Consider the following 24,012-nt stretch of genomic DNA (forward strand, 5'->3'; position numbering starts at 1 on the left):
GGTTCTTGTGGAAGCTCAAATGTGTTGCGTGACATGAGAATGAACCTCATTGGTTCTTGAGGAAGCTCAAACATGCTGTGTAACACACGAGAATGAACTTCATTGGTTCTTGAGGAAGCTCAAACGTGCTGCGTAACACGAGAATGAACCTCTGGTTCTTGTGGAAGCTTAAACATGCTGTGTAACACAAGAATGAACCTTATTGGTTCTTGTGGAAGCTCAAACATGCTGTGTAACACACGAGAATGAACTTCATTGGTTCTTGAGGAAGCTCAAACGTGCTGCGTAACTCGAGAATGAACCTCTGGTTCTTGTGGAAGCTCAAACATGCTGCGTAACACAAGAATGAACCTTATTGGTTCTTGTGGAAGCTCAAACATGCTGCGTAACACAAGAGAATGAACTTCATTGGTTCTTGAGGAAGCTCAAACGTGCTGCGTAACACGAGAATGAACCTCATTGGTTCTTGTGGAAGCTTAAACGTGCTGTGTAACACAAGAATGAACCTTATTGGTTCTTGTGGAAGCTCAAATGTGCTGCGTAACACAAGAATGAACCTCTGGTTCTTGTGGAAGCTCAAATGTGCTGTGTAACACGAGAATGAACCTCTGGTTCTTGTGGAAGCTCAAACATGCTGCGTAACACACAAGAATGAACCTCACTGGTTCTTGCGGAAGCTCAAACATGCTGCGTAACACAAGAATGAACCTCACTGGTTCTTGAGGAAGCTCAAATGTGCTGCGTAACACAAGAATGAACCTCATTGGTTCTTGAGGAAGCTCAAATGTGCTGTGTAACACACAAGAATGAACTTCATTGGTTCTTGAGGAAGCTCAAACGTGCTGCGTAACACAAGAATGAATCTTATTGGTTCTTGAGGAAGCTCAAACGTGCTGCGTAACACGAGAATGAACCTCATTGGTTCTTGCGGAAGCTCAAACATGCTGCGTAACACACAAGAGAACCTCATTGGTTCTTGAGTAAGTCAAGTCAAGTCATCTTCATTTATATATCGCTTTTCACAATATATATTGTTTCAAAGCAGCTTCACAGTGACAATAGGAAAATTAATTGACAGAGATTGTTTTGGATTTACAACAGCGCTAAGAACAAAAAAATTATTATCGAGCTAAAGTTGGTTTTTGAGTGAATCACTTCCGTTGTAAAAACTGTTAATTATTACTTTAGGGGCCGCTTAAATGATACCTTTCCTACTGAAAACCGAATACCTTTAATGCATTCTTGCCGTTCATTTACATGTTTAGTCTATAGGTTTGCATGAGTGTGTATGTGCGCAGAAGGTCTTTTTTAAAAAAGTGTTATTGCCAAATTAGTTGTCTGGTCCGCATAATACAGAAAAATTAGTTGTGTCCACGGATCTTCTATGCGAACTATAATAATTGTGATAACATTTTATCTATACATAGTAAGCTCAAATGTGCTGCATATGAACCTCATTGGTTCTAACACATCAAGCAAGCATGTGTGAGCTTCCCTGAGCAAATTTGGATGGGATATGTATGTTCACTGATGTTTGTATGCGAATAAAAGCCTGAGTTAAATCTGTACACCATACAAAGAGTGTTTCTCATTTCATATTTGTACATCCTCGTTTCTTTTCCTTGCTTCCTTTCCTGGAGTCTTAGCTCCAACCCCTTCAGAGTTTTGAGAGACAATGGAGGAACAGAAATCTCTCAGATTTCATTAAATATATCTTCATTTGTGTTCCGAAGATGGATTTTATGGATTTGGAACAACATGAGGGTGAATAATTTATGACAGAATTTTGATTTTGGGGTCAACTAACCCTTTAAGTGGCCTTTTATTTCATTAATATTATATTGTCTGAATGTACAGTTTTTGAAAAATATGCTTTTAAGATTTTAAGTATACTACAAGTACACATTCAATACAATTAAGTGCACTTTTTTTATCCAAAGGGACTGTAATTATATGGACAAGAGTGAAGTCTTCAAAACATCTCATTTTGTGTTCCACAGAAGTAAGTCATACAGGTTTTGAATGACATGAGTTTTAGTATCTGATGACAGATTTTTCATTTCTGGATGAACTATTCCTTGAGCTCTGGCAAAAACACACAAGCATCTATATGTGAATAGATGGCAGTTTTACCAGGAGCAATAACAACCAGTGATGATTGACACTGCTGCAGACACAGCGTTAAAATGTGTTTTGGCTGCTGAGTGCAGTGCTGCTACATTTCAGGTCAAAGTACTGCACTCAGCCAATGAAATTCAATACACTTTGTTTCATTTTCAGAGAGATAAACAATTATTTTCAAAACATACTGAAGAATGCAAGGTATCTTATTTATACAAACTGTACAGGTGCCAGAAATATGACAAGTATGCACTGCTTCAGTCCCTGTTTGTAAGTGCATTCTCTCGCAGCATTTTATCAAACACACTTGTCTGGTTAACATTTGCTGTGATTTCTGGCATTGTGAAACAGCATTGCCTGCCCTACATCTTCCCTGAGCAACACACTTAAACAGGACAGCTGGTTGGTTCATTTCCTGCATCACTGTTTTGGTATGTTTATCTCCGTGAGGGCTTGGTTCTCATTTTACAAAGTAAGAAAAAAAAATTCTCGTAACTCGTGAATCAGTGAGTAATGATGTCACACTACTGTGCATAATTCTCCCTCACTGGTTTCCTGGTTCCTGCACTCACACACATACACACCTTGACCGCAGTTAACTCCACTTTGCATTTGTTTTTCAGCTCAGAAACTGGATGTGCAACAGCTCAGAGTGACTCAATCCCTGCATGCAATTAGGCAATAACTCAGAAACCAAAAACAGTCTGCCCAAAACTCTGGCTATTTCCTTATGAATCTCCTGTTAGTTTAGGGAATGGTTCTTGTGTTTTTCAGGTTGTAATACTTTATTTTGATGGTCCACTTTAGACATTCTACTAACTAAAAGTAACTTTGATATGACATATCAACTAAATCGCGTTAGTGTATTTGTATCAGTGTCTGCTTAATATTTGCTAACACTTTATTTTGATGCTCCCTAACAGACATTCAGTAACTTCACAACTATGTCAACCTATTCTACTTACCCAAACCTTAAACTAACAGTTTACTAACGTCTACAGTCTACTAATACTCTAATGAGATTTAGTTGACATGTAGTTGCAAACTTATTTATGGTTAGTGGAATGTCTAAAGTGGACCATTGAAATGTGATCATGTCACAACAAAAGTTTAGAATATATCAGGTGAGTCACATGAATTCATTAATTTCATTTTACTGTATGGTATTTTTGGAGCTTTTTGGCCTTTATTTATTTTTGTTGTATGAAATATTCCTCAAAACACCTTTTGTGTTCCATAGAAGAATAAATGAGGAAATGATGACAGTTTTTTTTTTTTTTTTTAACTAGAGTTATTGTGTAAAAGCCATATGGATTTTTTATAGTACTTTTAAAGTACTTTTATAAAAGTAATTCATACTTTTATAGTGTTTTATGTCCTTTAGCAACAGTGTTATTATAGCTTAAGTGTTAGTATATAACTGAATTTTTTTCAGTTTAGTAATTTAGTACTTCAACTACTTCCATTTTCATTTAAGTTTTTTCTTAAGTTTAAGTTTTTCATCTAATATATTTATTTAATTTCACCTTTATATTAATTAACTAAAATATTTTTAAAAGTGCTGTCAAATCGATGAATTGCGATTAATCAAATCTAACATATAAGTTTATATGTGTGTGTGAGTGTGTATGTATGTTACATGAGATTAATCAATTTGACAACGCTAAAATACGTAAGCAATAATGTATGAGAGGCTGTGCTGTATCGTGAATAAGTCACGGCTGAAGGGCGTTGTTAGGGCCTGCAACCCCTTCAGCCATGACTTTTTCACGATACAGCACTAGCCTCGAGTACCTTATTGCTTTTATAAAATGGTTACCACAAAATACAAATATTTAAGCCAAAAATATGTATCAGTGCAACTTTCATGAAGTACATTTTCACTAAAGCTTTCCTTCCGCCGGAAAAAGTAGTCCCTGACCGCGAACAGCAACAGAAGTTACATTATTACGCCATTAGATGGCGGCAAAGACTGTCTTTATGAGTGTGTCAGTCAGTAGCAAAGACTTTTACATTGAAAAGACTGAATTGTTGTGAACATGGAACAAGACGCAACTGACAAATGCTTTGACTAGTGCTGTCAGTCACGGGAAAACCCCTTAAATGTTAAAAGGACAAGATAATACATCGGACATTTAAACAGATTTTTTATTATGAACATAGGACTGACCTGAAGGAAAATGCTAAATCTGAATGCGTTTATACAACAGTTCGACGTCACGAGTGTGTAAATATATATAAGAACAACAACGGACTGTCTTAAAAAACCTCTTTTGTGAGGAACTACTTGAAATTTGAATCCATGGCAGAAGGAAGTAGTTCCTTCTGCCATGACATTCTACTGATTATAAGTTCCTAAAGTGACATTTTAGAATTAGTAACGAAGGAACGTTGAGTCGCTTCATTGAAACTCAATGTAATTTGTAGAATATTATGAGAGAGAGAGATCGCCTGAGCGAGTGTATTACCTGCATCTAGCTGATATTCTTCAGGTCAATCTTATATTCAGAATCACAAAATCAGTTTGAATGTCCGCTGAGGAAAGTGATATCTTTGTCTTTGTCCTTTTAACATTTAAGACATTCCCATGACAGCACTAGTCAATGTATTTGTCAGTCGCGTCTCGTAAGATGTTTGAAATAAAAACAATGTCCTTGTTTCCTTGTTTCAGTCCATTTCAATATAAAAGTCTTTAAGACTGACTGACTCACTCATAAAGTCTTTGCCGCTATCTCATGGCGTATTAATGTAACTTTCACTTAAGTCGAAATCACTAACGGACTCTTTCTCAATACCAAAAAATATGGCAAGTTATTTATATAAAAAATTGTTTATTGAGCAATAATATTTAAATGAACAACAATAGCCATTATAACAGTATAAGAAGTAAAATAAGAAATAAACACAAGCAAACAGTTCAGTCAAACGTACAAAAACAGCACTCTAGTTGGATTTAATTTCAATGTATAATAAAGTTATGAAACTTAATATAGTCCTTAAGCCAAATCTAGCTCTGGAACAAGTAATAGATTAATAAGACTGAATTATACCTCATGTTTAAACACTATCTACATAAGAGCCAGTGGCAAAGTCCCAAAGGACTGGCTGAGATGAAGCTGTTCTCTGCGGGTACATGAGCGTTGAATGGTCACTGACGGCCTGGAGCTCACATCTCTGAAAGCATCTAAACATATTTTCACATGCTATGTAAAATATTGATCGTCTGTAAATAGAATTTAAATAGACAAAAAACAAAAAAACAGGAATACATGATTTGATTTTTATTTAAAAAAAAAAGAAGAAAAATAAAGAACAAAATAATCACACTTTAAACTTGAAAATTCAACTATTATACATATATACAAGTCTTTTTGCGACACTGGGTTGCACAGTTGTCATTCAGGAGACTTTACTTTACACATATACATTCAATTCACATTTTACATTTATTTGTATAGCACTTTTACATATTGTTTCAAAGCAGCTTTACAGAGAATGCATGTCAACAGTACAATTACATATGCACGCATACATATACACGCACACATACATATAAGCACACACCACATGCAAAAGCGTCTCGCTCAGCCTCCTCTCAACGCTTGTGTTGTGTACTTCTTCTTCACTATGTTTTTGTTCGGTTTTTTTTATTATTATTTTATGCAATCCAAAACTCTCTAGCCTGCTACAACACAGCCAGTTTATTTAATATTTATTATTAAATTTAACATACCCAAATTTGATTTAATAAGACCAAAAATTGACCGTTTTATGTACCCAAAATGAATTATATCTCATGTTTAACCACTATAAGAGCAGCAAGCATACAGCGGCAAATCCCCGAAGCACTGGGCGAGATGAAGCTGTTCTCGGCAGGTACATGAGCACTGAACGGCTGCTGAAGGCCTGGAGCTTGCATCTCCGAAAACGTCTAAAAAAATTGTAAAATAGTATTTGTACAAAATACAATGGATTTGCTCGGCCACCATGATAGTCTCTTCAAGAGGAGTGATACAAGCGGTGAAAAAGTATGAGTGCTGTTATCACTAAAATATTGCACAGCTATTAGCCAATCAGATTCGAGAACCAGAAGGAACTGTTGTGTGTGTATATATATATATATATATATATATATATATATATACACACACACACACATACATGCAGGAGTGTAGTTTGTGGGGGGTGGGGGGAGGTAACCCCCCCAATATTCAAATCCATCAGTTATAACCCCCCCAATACAATACAACCATACCAACGTTCAACCCCCCCAAAGTTGAAACCAAATCTACGCCCTTGCATACATGCATAACTTTTATGTTAGATGCTCGATTTGACAGCACTAATTTTTAATTGTTTTAGTTTTAGTAAACAGTTTCAGCACTTATTTGGAACTTTAGTACTAGATGTTGTATGGAAAATAGCTGCATGAAGAGTCTTCAAAAAGTCTCCTTTTGTGTTACATGGAAAAAAAACCCAAGAGCATTTGAGTTTAGAATGACATGAGGTTGAATAAACAGTGACAGAATTTCATTTTCATTTTTTGCTTTAAGTAAACACAGAGGGGCACAGTCAGCCAAAACGGAGAATGAGGTCCTTACACACTAAACAGAATCCATTCTAGCAATCAGAAGTCAGAAATGCGGGTTGTTTTGAGGTACTCTGGGGATTATGAAACCTTAGATGAACTGTATATATGGACTGTTCACATATACAAATGCTCTGTTATAGAAGCTCTGGTTGTCTCTTAAATGACATACACAGAGAGGGAATAATATTGAAACACATCTGCAGGTGTCTTTGAGTTGTGTTTCGCTTGTCCTGACATGCACGTTGTTCTCATTTAAGGAGGAGCTGTGTCATTATCCTGAGAGACAGCGGCAGGCCAGCGAGTATAGTCACAAACAGCTCTTAATCACATTGTGTTGTGAAACCAGTGTTAAATAAATGTCACCTCTAGTCTCTCCTGTCTAATGGGTTTCTTGATCACACTTGACGATGAAGAAAGAATAGAATATCACATTTCATGTGACAAACTAGATTCTTACATTTTCATAGGAAAAAAAGAGTAGTGCTTGCATGTAGTGAAGTTGTTGCCACGCTATGCTAGTGTGTTTTGAGTGTAACTGAACCAAGTCAAAAGAGCCGAATTCCAAATCACTGATACTTTGGTCTCTAGATAGTGCGACTTTATGCAAGTCTGTGCAATTTTTATGTATGTTTTATCAGTCACCAAGTGAAAATTGTAAACTGGGTTAGAAATGAAATGGCGCGTCCTGAAAAAGCCACATTCTTTGAGGCATTATTCATGATCATAGCACAAATTGTGTAATTTACACACCTTACTAAGGCAAAAGTTTGTTAAATCCATAATAATTGTCTTAGCAAACCAGCTTTTCTATAGGTTAACGTAGTATCGTTTTTATTATAATCAATGTTCATTTTCCATTAATGAATATTCATATGTATAAGCCTACACGCTTCCTGTACAATAAATTCAGTAAAATTCGTTTACTCATATTTTTATGCTCATAATATAATTTTTATTGAATTAAATTTTTATTGAAGAATTAAATTCAGCATGAAGTATAAGTTGCGTTAGTCTTTTCTTCCCATATGTGATGTATTGATTTTGCCTATGGGGAATTGACCCTTCACCGGGAGTTTGATTGACAGGCGATCTAACCAATCATAACGCCGAATCCGTCATTTTGTCCGACAAAGCAGTCAGGAGTTAGAAGATTAACCTCGGTGGACTTGAAGTTGAAAAATGGTGTGTACTGACATCTTTCCACATTTGAAACAACATTCCTTCTGATGTTCATTCATGTTTATTTGATGCTAAAAATTAACTAGTAGGAAGAGATGATCGGTTCATGAGCCTCTTGAGCTGAGGCGCTACAACGATCTATCACGACACATTAAAGAGCCACAAAACGTTTTTTATTGTTCGAATTTCTTAAAAAATTACACAATTTGAAAGCTGGGACTTGTTTAATATCATAAGTAACCTGCTCTGTCTTGTTTGTCGACGTGTTGTCAGTGTCCTCTTTGCTCCGCAATGTATTTTCCACTCTGTGTGGCGTGACAGCGCCATGGTTTATTGGACAAAGCAACAGTAACTAAGGGGGGCGGGTCTTTGCGAAGAGTCAATTGATTGGATCGTTGGATTGTTGTGGTTTGCTATTGGTCAATCTCATGTGAGTGACAGGTTGTCCCCCCTTGCACAAGTTATAATATGCACAGACAAATCATTCATAATAAATATAATACTGCAATATTCCATAAAAAAATAGAAATTATCCATTTTGATTTCATGGTAACCAAATACTAGTAGTTCCTCAGACTTTTTAACCACAATGAATGTTTGCCTTGATATATTTTTGTATAAATAAATACATAAATATCTTAAATTCGTTGCTATATTATAAATGAAATGTCTTTAATTCTGTGCCAGAAACAAGCCTAGTACTTATTTTAGTTATTGTGAGCATGTCATGACGTTAAACATCATCTCATTGAACAAATTAGCCACTTTATTCAGAAAAAAAAAAATGAAGCATCTTGAATACTTCTGCACATGCGTCCTGTGTCAGTCAGCTGGCGGTGACGCGCAGAGGAATCCGAGCAGAGCCGCTCATTGAACTCTTGAGGAACGCGCCTCCACTGGAGTAGAGCGCAGTTGATGACTGCGCATGCGCGTTCTTCAAAGTTCAGCGAGCGGCTCTGCTCGGATTCCTCAGCTCGTCAACGCCGTCCTCACTCGAGTAGAGCGCTGCTGCCCAGTGCTCACTGCGCGCGACATGGAGTGAGCGCGCTTCTCGGACCTTCGGCTTTAGTTGCGTTTCTTGAGTAAACCACGGGTTAGAGACAGTGAAACGATACTGAAGAAAAACACGATGTAGTGCAAATACCAATTCTGGACTGTTAAATTTCATACCTGCCAAGCAGAGCTCAATAGTATCGCGCTGGAGGAGAAATAGCGCTGGGACAAACATGCTCTCGCCGTTCTTGGCGTATTTGCTGTCGGTTGTGGTTCTGTGTAGGATTGCGCGCTCACAGTACTCAAGCGACCAGTGCAGCTGGAGGGGCAGGTGAGACACGCTTCAAACATTTACTTGTTATTCAAGTGCTTCCTTATTGCTAGTTTGTTATTGTAAAATACATTTCAACTGCAGTTAGAGATTTAACTATTTAAATTTGTAGATATCAATGAATGTTGTTGAGCTAAACGTTAAACATGTAGAATAATAACACGGTCTAAATCATCAATTAATATTATTACAGTATGCATAGACTTAGTAGTATAGTATTTATGTTCATAAGTTGTGTTGAATCATTGTAGTATTTATTATTTATATCGGGCCCATTATTTTATGGTGGCCTGTTAAGAGTTGTAACATTTTATCATCATATTCAAATTTTTTAACTAGATTAGAATTTTTATCAAGCTTGTATGTTTAGGGTCAGTAATTTCACTCCAATGGCAATGAAAAGGACCTATTAATTGCCATTAGAATGACCCCTAAACATACAAGCTTGATAAAAATGCTCATTTTAGAAGAAAATTTCAGATGGCACTTAGAGGCTTTTGCATCTGAAGTCTTCAACTGGTCTGGATAAGTTTAGATTTCCTTTCTCAGATTTTACAGTTTTGTGATTACTCACTGGGATAACCTGAAAGCAGAAACTCTCTGAGCAGTGATTTCATTTCTGCTCACCGGTTTGACCTAACCCAAGTTAATCCCTCATGAATAATATGCAAATCACCGTGTCCTTTGTTTGTTTAGACAGTTTAACATTACCTAAGCTAATAAATCATTGCCATCAATACTGATGCTGACAAAAATAAAACATTTTCTAGAAAAACGAGAAGCTTTGAGTTGAATATAATCTTATTGAGTCATCTTGGGTTTTAAACCCCTCAAGCCTAAAGTGCAATTAAATGTGAAAGATCGCCTGGGTCGGTGATAAATCTTTAGCTAATGAGGAGTTTAGTTCATGCTACAGATTTCCTTCATCTCATAACGACGCTTGTTATTATTCCTCAACAATAGCTCTCTTCCTTCAAAAAAAAAAAAAAATTCCTTAAACATTACATATTTTGGGTCTCTGTGAAGTCTTTTTACAATAAAAAGGCTGAGTGAGCCGTGCAGCCATAATCTGCTGTTGATTTGCCAGGTCTTAGTTCAGCCTCTCATTACGGCAGAGCTGAATTTCAAATGCTCTTAATTAAAGAGGAGCCGTTATAAATGAGGACACGGCAGCTTGTGAGTCTGCTCCACACATGTGTCACCCCAGGCTCCACATGAGTTTTGGTCCTCACCTCTCATTTTGGTGAGAGTTCCTAAATTCATCTCTGTCTGAAGAACCGCTGGAGGGTTCAGAAGCAGATGGCTCATTTTCTGCCTAACTGACATCAGGCCGCAGACTCAAGGCTCAGAACCGCAGATGATGTCTAAAAGTAGAGGAGAGAGTCTTTTGTGTGGCCGGTGGACAGCGGCAGGACCGCTGCCCGGACGTGCAGCTCCTCGTCTTTCTGAGGAGTTGAAAGCGAGGGGAGGTTCGCTGCGTGACCTGCATTTGCACTTGCATGCTCCGGGTTCGGCTACTGTCTCCGCACTTGTCTGCAGAGCGGCCTGTGTGTCCTAGGAGCCATTGACTTAAGTTTCAAAAATCCTGCCCACGGCAGTATGCCAGTGTCGGATCTTGCCAAAACGTTGGAAAAGAGAGAAGAAAAATGAGAGACGGTTAATGCGTATGTGTGTGCGCATGCCTGCACGTGACGGGTCATGCAGCAAGCCTCGCGCGTGGGTCTTAACACCTTGTGTGAAAAGACATTAACTTCATTCTTCCTGCTCTGAGAAAAGCTTTTCTTTCATATGAGCTTCAGCTTTGGACTCGACTCTGGCGCAGACTGTTCAGAACAATCGCCCTAATGTTTGAAGTTTCCCTTGCTGTGTTTCACGTTAAAGGCCACTAAAGTAAAGCTGACAGAAGATCCAACCATCCTCATTTAGGGGATTACCCTAGTGTGAGATGCCGCCATTTGCTTCAGACCAGTCTGGTTTGCTTTTGTTTAATCTAAGTAGTTATTTGCCGACATTTACCAGCTATAACTCCAATGTCAGAATTAGGTGAGAGATACATCACAGTGTTTGAGGTTTGATGGCTGTTCCAAAACCTAGTCTACTGCCTACCGTTTCCCTTCCAGTATTTTAAGGCAACGTATGATCGTTTCCAGACAGTAGCCGGCAAAATTATGCTGCCTTCTGAAATCATTTGTTTTGGCAGAATTCATGGATAATAAGCCAATCCTAGAATGATTGCGCTTAGTGAGGAAAATTTCTTCATTGATTGTATTTCATTATTGCATTTAATTTGTTTTTAACTATATTTCATCCAGTACTGAAGTGTATTGATTAAAAAGAGGAGTAATTTGATTTAAAAAAAAAAATCCCCAGTGATACACCAATGTTGGCCCATTTCTTTCAATCTTTTTGAGCTTACCTGCTCTAGTGGTTAACTGATATATTGCCTTGGCTGATGCATTATATTGGCTAATATTTGTCTTTTTTCTGTTTGGCCACTAAGTGTTATAAGTGGGACTTTTATTTTTGATTTATCAGATATTTAAGTGCACTGGTTTCAGTGTTTACTACTTTTTTATTCTTGATTTTAAAGGGTTAATTCACCCAAAAATGAAATTTCTGTCATTAATTACTCACCCTCATGTCGTTCCACACCTATAAGACCTTCGTTCATCTTCAGAACACAAATTAAGATATTTTTGATGAAATCCAAGTGTTTTTTATTTTTTTTATCTCCAATAGAAAGCAACTTAATTACCAGCATTCAAGGTCCAGAAAAGTACTAAAACCTAATTATTTCTTAAAATAGTCAACTTGACTACAGTGGTTTAACCTTAATGTTATGATCAGCAAGATAAAAAAAAAAAAAACTCAGATTTGATCAAAAATATCTTAATTGGTGTTTTGAAGATGAACAAAGGTCTTACGGGTGTGGAATGACATGAGGGTGAGTATTTAATGACAGAAATCTAATTTTTGGGTGAACTAACCCTTTAAACTCGCAATGAAACAGAAGAACAGTATTTTCTTGCGTATTGTGGCATATATGTCAGTATAACAGATTAAAAAAATATAAGGCGGGAACTTCTTTCTGTTCATTGGTTGTTGATTGGATTTTGAGATGTGGTTGTTTCAATGATTGGAGAAGTCCTGCATTTACTGGAAGGTTCAGTTATGTCATATTGATTAAGCATTACTAGGAAAATTTTTTTCTTAATCGCATTCCTGAATGAATTGTCGGCAATAAGATATATAATATGTGTTTAGAAAATAGATGGATAAAAAATAGATTAAAAACTTTATTTTTAAAAACGGAATCAAGAAGTTGCTATCTTAAGTAATAAATCAGATTATTTTACAGACTTTTACAAGTTTTACAAGTTTTACAAGCAATGTTTATGCTTATTATCTTTATATTAAATGGTGTGATATCTTATTTATTGGCTTTTTATTGGCCATCGCCCACAAAAGTCGGCCAATGGTTAACCAAATCTGTCAACCATTAATCTGCAATATTCTGTTTTTAATCTGTTAATCTAATATGCTTTTGTGTGAATGTTGTTTAAAATAAGTGCTTACATCAGCAGGTGTTAAAGGATTAGTTTACTTTCAAATAAAATGTTCCTGATAATTTACTCACCCCCATGTCATCCAAGATGTTCATGTTGAAAAGAAATGAAGGTTTTTGATGAAAACATTTAGGATTATTCTCCTTATAGTGGACTTCAATGGCCTCCAAACGGTTGAAGGTCAAAATTACAGTTTCTGTGCAGCTTCAAAGGAATTTAAACGATACCAGACGAGGAATAAGGGTCTTATCTAGAGAAACGATGTGTCATTTTCGAAAAAAATGTAAATGTATATGCTTTATAAACACAAATGATCGCCTTCCAAGTGCTTCCACCAAAACCACACTTTCGTATTCTTCAAAAAGCTTACGATGTCCTACACCTTCCCTATTCTACTTACGTTAAAAATGTAACTGGCGCTGTTCGTTCTGTAAGTAGAACAGGGAAGGCGTAGAAAGTACAGCGTAAGTTTTATGAAGAATACGAAAGTGCGGTTTTGGCAGAAGCACTTGGAAGGCGATCATTTGTTTATATAAAGCAAATACATTCCTTTTTTTTTTTTCGCTAGATAAGACCCTTATTCCTCGTCTGGTATCGTTTAAAGCCCTTTGAAGCTGCAGTGAAACTGTAATTTTGACCTTCAACTGTTTGGTGCCCATTGAAGTCCACTATAAGGAGAATAATCCTGGAATGTTTTCCTCAAAAACCTTAATTTCTTTTCCACTGAAGAAAGAAGGACATGAACATCTTGGATGACATGAGGGTGAGTGAATTATCAGGAACATTTCATTTGAAAATGAACTAATCCTTTAATGCAAGTTTATGCATTTGCAATTGTTACATTTTATTTTATCATGTATATTGGTGTTATATTGCCCATCATTTGACAAAAAAAAAAAAAAAAGGATCCACTGCTTATTAGAATATTACATTGCTAGCTTAATGTTAAATCTATCTCAATCTATTGGAATCAGTTGTGAGGTTCTCATTATGTGTTTCATTTGATGTTTGTTATTTGTGGGTCGCTGCCTATGTTGCTTTTGGGTTTGAGTTTCACTTAGGATTCTGCCATATAAAGTAGGGTAGATCCTGGATCCAGCTTATATCTCCTTCTCTCCGTTCTTGTAGTGGTCTGACCCATGAGGGACACACGCGGGATGTGGAACAGGTGTATCTCCGCTGCGCCCAGGGCTTCCTGGAGTGGCTGTACCCCACAGGGGCCATCATCGTCAACCTGCGGCCAAACACGTTATCCCCAGCGGCGTCTCTTCTCTCCGTCTGCATCAAACCCTCTAAGGAGTCCAGCGGCACCCACATCTACCTGGACAGGCTGGGCAAACTACGATTGCTCCTCCGCGAGGAAGATCAGGCTGAGGGAAAAGTGCACTGTTTCAGCATCGAGGACGGGGCGCTCTTCATCGAGGCAGTGCCTCAAAGGGACATCAGCCGAAAAATCACAGCCTTCCAGTATGAGCTGGTCAACCACAGACCAGGAGCAGATCCACAGTCATTATCTGGTATGATGTTCTCTTGATCTTTAAAGACGTGCTTGATTTCTTTCATGTGAAGTATTTTCTGAAACAGACATCTAACAGACATCAAACAGTTGATCTGCTGAATGTTTTTGTGGAAACATCGATCCATATTTTTCTGTATTCTTTAATGAATTTGGAATTTGAAAGAGTTTCAATTGAAATACTATCTGCTGCTTTCAGCAAAAAGCATTAGTAAGTTCCCGTGACTCCATGGTTTTTCGGGTACACATTTATTAAATCACGCAATACCAAGGGTTTGTTTATTTTAAAAAGTATGCGATCCGTTTTCATGCCCAGCAACAGATGATATCTTTACCTCAGGAAACATCCACCCCTCTGTGATGCTGAGATCTGTGCTCATATTTATACTGGAAAGTGATACTGATTTGAACCTTGTTTGCGGTGTGATAAATACCGACTGTGTTTTTCAGGACGTGTGGCGCAAGTCTCACGCTGAGACGTCACGAGCGCCCCGTTGCTTCTATCAGTGATTTACTCCACAAAAGCATGTTAAACATTCAGCCTCATTTCAGAAATTAAATTTCAAGCAGTGCACCTGCTAAAACCAAACAACTGAATGGCCTAAAGCAATGTAGATACATCATAAAACAGGTCTGTTTTTCCTCTCCCACACAAAGCAAAAATATTGTTAGAGTTTGTTTCCCCCCTCAAGGGTAAATGCGGTCTTGTAAATCTGGCTGAGTTTAGTCAGATTTCTGCAGACATGGATACAGTAAATATTAGAGTAACTAAAAATGGTTTCTGTATTCTGGGACTGTGTGGCATTAATGCAAGCTAATATACTTGTAGTATATGTTTAGGTCAAACCCTTTTCCTTTTTAAAGTATATTGCGGATACATGAATAATTAAATTAGTTTTCTTTTGTGTTGGTGGTTTGTTTTTATATGTATATACTAGGAAGCATTAAAAATGTCCTCAAAGTGAAAATACTTGTTTGTCACCATCAATAAATATCACCATTGCACCATTGTAGTGTAACATCTTGGACAGTTTACATCCAGAAAATGGGCTGTCAAATTTTTCTACAAACATGGTTTGATGTGTCCTTTATTGTCTGCGTTCGCCTGCTTGTGATTTCAGCGATCTGAGCGGGTAGATCTGTAAGGTGACCTGTTTTCCTCTTTCCGAGCTTGTGGGGTTTTTTGGCGTTCACCTCTGAATGCTGACCTGCTGTGCTGGAATTGAGTTGCTTTCCATCACTGTGGAATGTGTCTTGGACCAGCTGTTGGGAGGACATATTATCTCCATCTTTTTTCCCTACTCCCTTCCTCTTCCTCTTTTCCCCTGTCTCTCTGGCTTCCCCTCCCTCACTTTTTCCTTCATTACTTTTCGTTCCGCCTCTCTGAAGTGGTTGGGATCCAGGCTGAGTGGCATATGAATCTTCTCTGCATTAGCATGGAATGCAGAGGGACCAGATGTAGCCAGGGACACTATCTTCCCCCTTTCACCCTGCCAGCGTGTGAAGTGGTTGTGATTCCAGCAGCGTTGCATTAATTTGGGGCAGCGAGGGCTGCTGACTCAGATGCCAGCCCATTCCTGCGGTTCCGTTTCAACTTTTGCATGTGAGCCACCGCAAAGCTTTTGAAAAAGCCCAACTTTAGCGTTCAAGACGCAAGTGCTGGCAGCAGTCGTGTGCTTCACATCAAAACTCTGCAAGGCCTAGCATTCTGAAAGGTCATCCTCTTTGAAGCTTTGGCATTTGCCAGCTGTTGCGAAGCAGATTCCTGGACGACCTCTGGCCATGTTGGTGATGCGACGCTCCTTGTGTTGCAACAACGGTCGACCTCTGGTCCGCTCTCCTCACCCACAGCTCCTCAACAGACATGACCGGACCAGCTCTGTTCATATGTGAAGGGCCAGGTTCAACAGATCAGTTATTTCACCCACTTTCCATGCTAATGCCCAATCTACACTGCAAGCTTGCTAAGCATCGAAACAAGATTTAAACAATGATTTGGCCTACATTGTAAATGGCCGTTGTTGATCCTTCAGTGATTTTTAATGGGAGCAATTTAGTTTCGTTATGAGGGACAGTGACTTTTTTGGGGGGCTTATTTGTCACTCCTATTTTCCACTTGCTTCCAGAGTAGATTGGCTGTCAGACACTATATGTGACCCTTGTTGGCAAAATGATTCGCAATGCGCAAATTTTCAAAAGATGAGTAATCGTTAAAACTTTTAGATGTTTAATTGCTATTTGGAGCATTGGGATCGCTAGACGAGGGCTTAATGAGCTAATTTTTGTAAAAACCTCAATTTTGACCAAATTTTCAATTGTTTTGCCTGTAGCTCGAACTTAACCCGTGCGCATTCCAAGCATGGGTCACATATACTTTATACAACACTTTATAATATTATATATATATAACAGTTTGTAATAATTGTGTTGTACTTTAGAGCTAGGGACCAAAATGTCCTTGCATCCCGATTCACTAAAAGCCAGAACACCTTGGCAACCAAATAGCAATGTTTTTTGAGCCACCCTTAAGACCCTAGCATTGTGGCGGTGAGTTTTGGCCAACCACCACTCGGTTTTAAAGGGTTAGTTCACCCAAAAATAAAAATTCTGTGTCGTTCCACATCCGTACGACCTTCCTTCATCTTTGGAGCACAAATGAAGATATTTTTAATGAAATCTGAGAGCTTTCTGTCCCTCCATAGAGATCCAACACAACTACCACTTTCAAGGTCCAGAAAGGTAGGGAAAGACGTCATCAAAGTGACTCCAGTAGTTTAAGTGCTTTGTTTGCGGCAAAAAACAAAACAAAATGTACCACATCATTTACGAAAATGTTGATCTGCAATGCGCGTTAAGATTCGCACGTCAACACAACGCACATGCACTAGTGTTCATGAGAGCACCACGAGACATGAGTTTTGTGTTCACACGAGAGCTGACGTTGTTGCGTAAACGCTTTGGATAATATTATTTTATAAATAAAGAGGTAAATTATGTTTTCTGTGCAGAGAAAGCTCTCACGTCGCTTCATAAAATTGCGGTTAAACCACTAGAGTCACATGGAGTACTTTAATGATGTCTTTACTACCTTTCTGGACCTTGAAAGTGGTAGTTGCGTTGGATCCCTATGGATGGACAGAAACCTCTCGGATTTCATTAAAAATATCTTAATTTGTGTTCCAAAGATGAACGAAAGTCTTACAGGTGTGGAACGAGACAAGGGTGAGTAAATAATGACATAATTTTCATTTTTGGGTGAACTAATCCTTTAATTGAGGATAACAATGTAGTTATTATGATTTTGGAAATCTTTTTGAAGCCCCTCAATCCACCTGCACTAATAGACAACTAAACTTTTGGCTGGTAGCTGTGGATAATGTCCACAGACACACCTGCCCTGCCCAACAGACCGCAACCCATAAACTGATAAAACCACCCATAAACCCTTCACCCAGCCACCTGAATCAACCAGTCGCTCGCTCAGCCCCTCACTCTGCTGCGAGCCTGTGGGTTTTGAGACCCTCCAGACAAACGCGCTGGATTATATCTGCGCGTGGGGGCCGTAATGACCACGGAGCCTGATTTATTTGGAGAGAGAAAACGTGCTGATCAAAGCCGACATGGTGCTGCCAGTGTTTAGGTTATGCTGATTGCCTTGTTGCAATCACAAGAATCTGCAGCGACCTGAAAGTGAGGGGAGTGTTTGTCTCTTGTCATGTGTCGCTATGGGTTGTAAAATAGTACAAAGTGTTCGACTCACTCTAGGTTGTTGGCACAGGTGGAAGTGCTGTGCAATGTTGGCTCCTCTGGATGTGTTTCTTTTCTTTTTTTCTTTTTTTTTTTTTTATCCAAAGCTTCTAGTTCTTGCAGTCGCTGCTCCAAGTTTGAGTTCTTCTCAGCTGGATCTCATTAGCGTTGGGGTGTGAGGACACTGCGTGTGTTTGTCAGTGTTTTTCTAGAGGGGGAAGGGTCGAGATGTTTCCCTCCTCTCCACCAACACAACGTCCTTTTGGTTAACTACAGATGTTTATTTTTAATGAGGAGCCTTTTCTTGCAGGCTGCCCCACATCTCTGTTTGCTTGGAAGCCGACTAGCCGTGACGATAAAGTCGGCTTCTGCACGCTCAATAAATCTGCAGCAGAAATTAATTATGCCTTTTGAAGGTCCAATGTGTATTGGGAGCACGTGGCGGGTGTAGATGTAGATCAGCGTTCTGGTTTGTTAGAAAGATTTCTAAAAATAAAATGCTTCATTCTGCACATGTGATAGTTATTTCATTAAGCATTGGCTGTATTTGGTCTGATTTTGTTATTCTGTGTCTCTCCGCAGCACCCTGCCAACCCTGTACAGATGCCGAGGTACTGCTGGCCGTTTGCACCAGTGACTTTGGTAAGACAAGCCACATCTTTAGGGAAATGTTGAATGTTTTTAATAAACATTAGTTAATCTAAATAAATGCGAACATGTTTCATAATTAAATTTCAAATATAATTTGGAAACAATCCTAAAGCATCATTCCCACCTGGCACTATTTAAAGCTACAGGAATACTGTAAATGGATACTGTAAAGTATCAAGGTCCAAGTGAATCATCTCTATGATCAACTTTGAGAAATGAAGCCCTGGTTGGTGAATAGGCCAATATTTAGCCCTTAAGTCAGCTTCATACTTCACTTACAGTTCAAGCATGGAGCTGACCGTAAGAACATTCATTTCATCTCTTCTCACATTATAATGTTGGCTTGAGAAATAATACTGGTGATCTGCTATTTAAATCTACTTTTAAGTTGAGTGCCACATTTTTAAAACAGCAAAACACACAAGACATGTCTGTCTGTTTGTCTCTGTCTATATATGTGTCTGTCTGTCATTTTATCTATCTGTCTGTCTCTTTCAAGCCAACATCAAAGTTTGTTTACAAACTTTACTCATCTTGTTACTTTAATAAAATTAATTATGTATATCTCTGAATCACACCAGCCCTCATTATGTCATGTTTATTGAAACTTGCATTGCTTTGGACAAATGCTACTTAAAATCCTAAAAAAAAAAGAGGTGTCTTATGCTGTTAGTATCATAATGGACATGATTTTAAAATACCTGCTTTATGTTGGAATAATAAATGTTTCATAATAAGAAATTACATTAACCCTTAAATGCATGACTGTTTCGCCAATCATTCTTACATATTCGGGTCTTTATCGACCCAGATCAATATCTAACACGGAAGGATCTCTACCTGTCGCGATAATATAAAACTCTTCTGATATTAGAGTAACAATTACAGAAGAATAAAATAAATCATATTTTGTTACCTTTTGGAGCTTGGAAGGGCTCGGTTTGAGCAGATGTTTTATGCCATCATCACTGTCCTCGTCAGAGCTCATTTCCCAGTAAATTAAGCAAATAATGGGCTGGTTTTATGTTTGAGGTCGCGAATATGAGCCCATTCGCGATCTCAAATGTATTCTCAAAACTATATGATTTTCAACATCTTCAAAATCAATATTTCAATCACTAACAGCTTCACCAAATCAATCCAGTAACAGTTACAGTCATATTTGATTGCGTTCAGTACTTGCTCTGCAGTAAACCGCTGAGCCATTTCATGTTTTTCTTATTTCGTTTTTTGTCTGAGTCGTCACTTCAGCATTGTGTATCAGACATTGCCACCTTGTGGAATAAAGATGAATTGCACTTATTCCGTCATCTAAGATTCAATTATTGTTGTGAAGAAAAAATACAGGTACACTGATACACACCTCGGGTCGTTAGTGACCCTATACAATTTTTTTACAAAAAATGAATACAAAAATAGGCATTCTTTTTTTCTTGTTATATTCTTTATAATGAATTGATTGAGGAATACCAAGAAGGTTGACGTCTAACTTTAAAAAATGAACGAGGAGGAGGGTAGTGAATGATGTCCCGGGTCACTAAAGACCCGAGGTATTAGGGGTCTTTAGGGTCGGTTTCAGTTCAAATGGGAATCCCATACACATTATTTGCATTATGGGATGTGCGTGGTCAAACAATCCTCTGTCAAAATGGAAAAAAACCCACCAATTATGACAACTATGTTTGTTTTATTTCTCTCCTCTACAGTGGCACGGGGAAATATTCTTGGTGTGGCAGAGGAGGACGATCAGACCTCTGTTACCGTGTCCCTGAGTCGCCTTTACAGACAGAAGACACAAGTGTTTGTGTCAGGGGGAGGCCGGGCCAAGCGCTGGACGGGCTTTGTGAAGATGCCCAGCCAGTGCGGGGTTAAACCAGGGGAGGGCGAGTTCCTCTTCACCGGGACTGTGCGGTTCGGAGAGGCCTGGCTCAGCTGTGCTCCACGGTACAAGGACTTCCTTAGGGTGTATCAGGACGCACAGCAGCAAGGGACCAACCCATGTCATTTGGACACAGACTGAATTCTTTCCAGGAAACCACACGGTCCGCCCCGTCATGAGGAACTGTGACCCTGCGAGCAGCTGTCTGTCTCTGTTTGTGTCTGCAGACAGGAGCGGTTTAGGTCCGTATAGACTGCAATATCGATGCAGAAACCTCTCGCCTGCTGTCCCTGCATTTCCTAAGACACGACTTGTGCTCTTAAAACATCCTGCAAAGACAGCTAAAGTTGGACTTGTATTTACTAAGCCAATGCCGATTTCTCCTGACATGTCTTAAGACTGATATTTTTAGATTTTTTTTTACTTTCTTGCGGTCAAAATGTAGCAGACCTGGCTGTTGAATGTGTAAAAATGTGAAAAGAACATTCTAAAATGAAAGTCCCAAATGCTTTGTAAAAAGCTTGTTGTACAGTTTTGCAGTTGTTTCTATGACAGAAATATATTGAAGAAAAGCCTGCTTTTTAATTTTTATTTTAAGAAAATTTGAAGTGCAATTCCTGCCTGTGTTTTGTCTTCAGGCTGTTCAATTGCAAATGTGTCTTTCCAAGGATTAAAGATCTTTTTTTTTTTTCTCTTTGGAATCAAATCATGTGTCTGTTTTGTTGTTTTGCAAAAAAAACAAAAAGTTTTGCATGGTCACTGTGCAGTTTTCTACCTAATCTATGAAAACTGTCCAAAAATGATTCTTCATTTACACTTCTATAGTTCTTAGGTGGTTGCTTACTAGGATTTTAACGGAGAGCTAATCCCAAATCTGAATTCTGAATATACTAGTTTCTATATATGGCTTGAATCATTTCTGCAAAACTGAGATGTTTTTCAGACTAATTTTATCAACCACCAGGGGAAACTTTTACATCAGATTGCATAGAAAAGTAATATCACATCTCTCTTCTTAAAAAAAGCACACAATTTGGATACCATTCATGTTTGTAGCACAAACAGTGCTGAATAGGAGTTACATGCTTCAAGGGATAGTACACACACACAATGTAAATTGTCATCATTTACTGACCCTCATGTCGTTTCAAACCTGTATGAGTTTCTTTCATTTGTGGAACATAACAGAACATATTTTGAAAGTCAGTGGGGTCCAAACAACATATTCTGGACCAAAAAAAAGACCCTTTTCAAAAGATCTTCCCTTTTTCACAGAAAAAGAAAGTCATACAGATTCTGATCAAAAACAGGAAATTGAGCAAAAGCAATAGTGATGCACTGCTGTTATGAGGTATTACTTTCACAACTAAGCACATTTGAGGTCATAAGTTTACATTCACCTTGCATAATCTGCAAAATGTAAATAATTAATAAAATAAGAGGCATCATAATAATTGCTTCAAACTTTTGTGTTCGGTAAATTGTGCTTACTTTGTTTAAAGATATTTTATACATATTTAGTTCTCCGGCTCCCCAATCATCCAGCTTAAGACTAGTACTTACAGAGCCTGTAAAGAGATATATATATATTTTTTAAAAACTTTTGCGTTCCCCTGAGAAACTGCACGCAAAGAGCTCAAAAGTTTCTCGGTGGAACGCAAACATTTTGTGAGAGAACACAAAAGCATTGACATATCATTTTTTCCTCCCATGCCATATATATATATTTTTTTTTTCTTTTTTCTTTTTTTTCTCCATCACCATGTTCCTTTAGGGGCTCTGTAAATACTAAATAAAAAACAAACATTGAAATGTACATTCCACAAGATGTATGTGAGCATATGACCTCAAACATTTCATAAATAGTTCCTTCTCTGACAAAATGCCTCTGTCATTATTCACCGGCCTCATGTTTGTGATTAACTAACCAACCTCCCATTCTCCCATTATTATTAAATCAAGAACATGATGCATAACAAGCTTTATCCGTTGAGCATTGTGTGCGGATTCACTTCCGTCTGGACTCCCTCTGAGAAATATCGGGCTTTCACGCTGGTGTTGGTGGTTGGTCTATTGGTCCAGCTCCATATGAAATGCATTACTTCTGGTTTTCGAGCCATACAGGAGAGTTATCATTCACTGGAAGCAGACTGGAGCGGATTCCTCTCCACGGGTTGCTGTGGTGCCCAGGGAGGCGCTCAGTCAAGGTCAGACTGAAAGGGTTCTTTGTGTGAGCTGGTCCGGTCTGAGAGAGCGAGACGGCTTCAATAGAGCCCTGTGATGCCACACAAAATGGAGGAACGGGCCATGTGGACTATGAACCTGACCATTCCTGATGCTCGTGGCTTATTTTCAGAGCGTCTTTTTCAACATACTGTATCACACAGAATAAGAGTATGTGGTTTCAAAGTTGTTGCAGAGTCTTTTGGTACTCGTAGAGATTTGTTTTTCTCCATCTCATTCTGTTTTACTTTGACAGAAACACACCCATAATGTCTCTCAGTGAGTGGCCACAAATAGACAATTGCTTTTGCAGGCTGTTCTGCGCTCAATGGAGAATCTGAATTCCAGTCCAACGGCAGCAGCTCTGGAATCGCTCACTGGGAAATGCAAACAGTGTTCCCATGACGACGGTGCGGCGCAGCAAACCCTCGCTCCAAGCTCCTATGAGGTGAAAGAGAAAAGAAAGAGAAAGAAGTGTGGTTGTCCATTTGCACAGGCACTTTGAGTGTCTCACTGGCGACGTCCTGTCGAAGGGCATCCCGACCACATTGTGAAGTATGTTTGGAGTTTTTGGATAAGATATTCCCACTGGAACGAGACACTGACCTTGATGTAAGGCCACATTGCCAATGTTTAGTTCCTTATGTAGACTTATATATAAACTGGGGAAGCGGACTTATGCCCTAGTCACCATGATAAAGTTGCTGTGTCTTGCAGAATGACCTTCCCCAAAACCAAGTTTAAATTCATCCATTTTCTTAATCTGACTCACCAGGAGTTAAGCAACTAAAAATACTTGAATGTAATATTGACACTTGCAAAAAACAAACAAACTTGCATGTCATGTATTTATTAGATATATTTGTAATTATACTTTTGTAATGTTTGATGGTTACATTTAAAATATATTCATTTTCAATGTAATATCGAATAACACTATAGTTAAAATTATAATCAAGTACACATGTTTTGTATGTTAGTCAACACATTTAAATAAGTGTACTTCTTTAAAGCATGACAAAAGATTATTAAAACAATGACTTAAAGTGTACTTTAAAGTAAAACTTTTAATTTGACAATTATTATAAAGTGCATTTTTTAAAAGCGCACTTGAAACTTCAAGTGTACTCTCTTTAAGTACACTTAAGTGGCCTTTTAATATTATTTAAAAGTGATTTTAAACTGTATTATAGATTTGAAGTATACAAATGCATA

General features: G+C 38.2%; 1 protein-coding gene across 1 annotated transcript; it reads left to right on the forward strand.

The window, feature by feature from the left end:
* The first annotated feature begins 8,792 nt into the window (after nucleotides 1-8,792).
* On the forward strand, nucleotides 8,793-21,280 carry metrnla (meteorin like, glial cell differentiation regulator a). Its single transcript, XM_048182723.1, has 4 exons — nucleotides 8,793-9,215; nucleotides 13,910-14,298; nucleotides 18,627-18,686; nucleotides 20,402-21,280. The coding sequence occupies exons 1-4, from the start codon at nucleotides 9,118-9,120 to the stop codon at nucleotides 20,713-20,715; spliced, it is 861 nt and encodes a 286-aa protein (XP_048038680.1). The 5' UTR covers nucleotides 8,793-9,117; the 3' UTR covers nucleotides 20,716-21,280.
* Nucleotides 21,281-24,012: the final 2,732 nt, after the last annotated feature.

Source organism: Megalobrama amblycephala, linkage group LG1 (assembly GCF_018812025.1).
Source record: "Megalobrama amblycephala isolate DHTTF-2021 linkage group LG1, ASM1881202v1, whole genome shotgun sequence".
Taxonomy (NCBI): Eukaryota; Metazoa; Chordata; class Actinopteri; order Cypriniformes; family Xenocyprididae; genus Megalobrama; species Megalobrama amblycephala.

Bases quoted from the DNA above. Each gene is read 5' to 3' on its own strand.
- metrnla (XM_048182723.1), top strand. From the start codon at position 9,118: ATGCTCTCGCCGTTCTTGGCGTATTTGCTGTCGGTTGTGGTTCTGTGT. The intron at 9,216-13,909 runs GTGAGACACGCT...CCGTTCTTGTAG, and splicing joins CAGTGCAGCTGGAGGGGCAG to TGGTCTGACCCATGAGGGAC. The intron at 14,299-18,626 runs GTATGATGTTCT...GTCTCTCCGCAG, and splicing joins AGATCCACAGTCATTATCTG to CACCCTGCCAACCCTGTACA.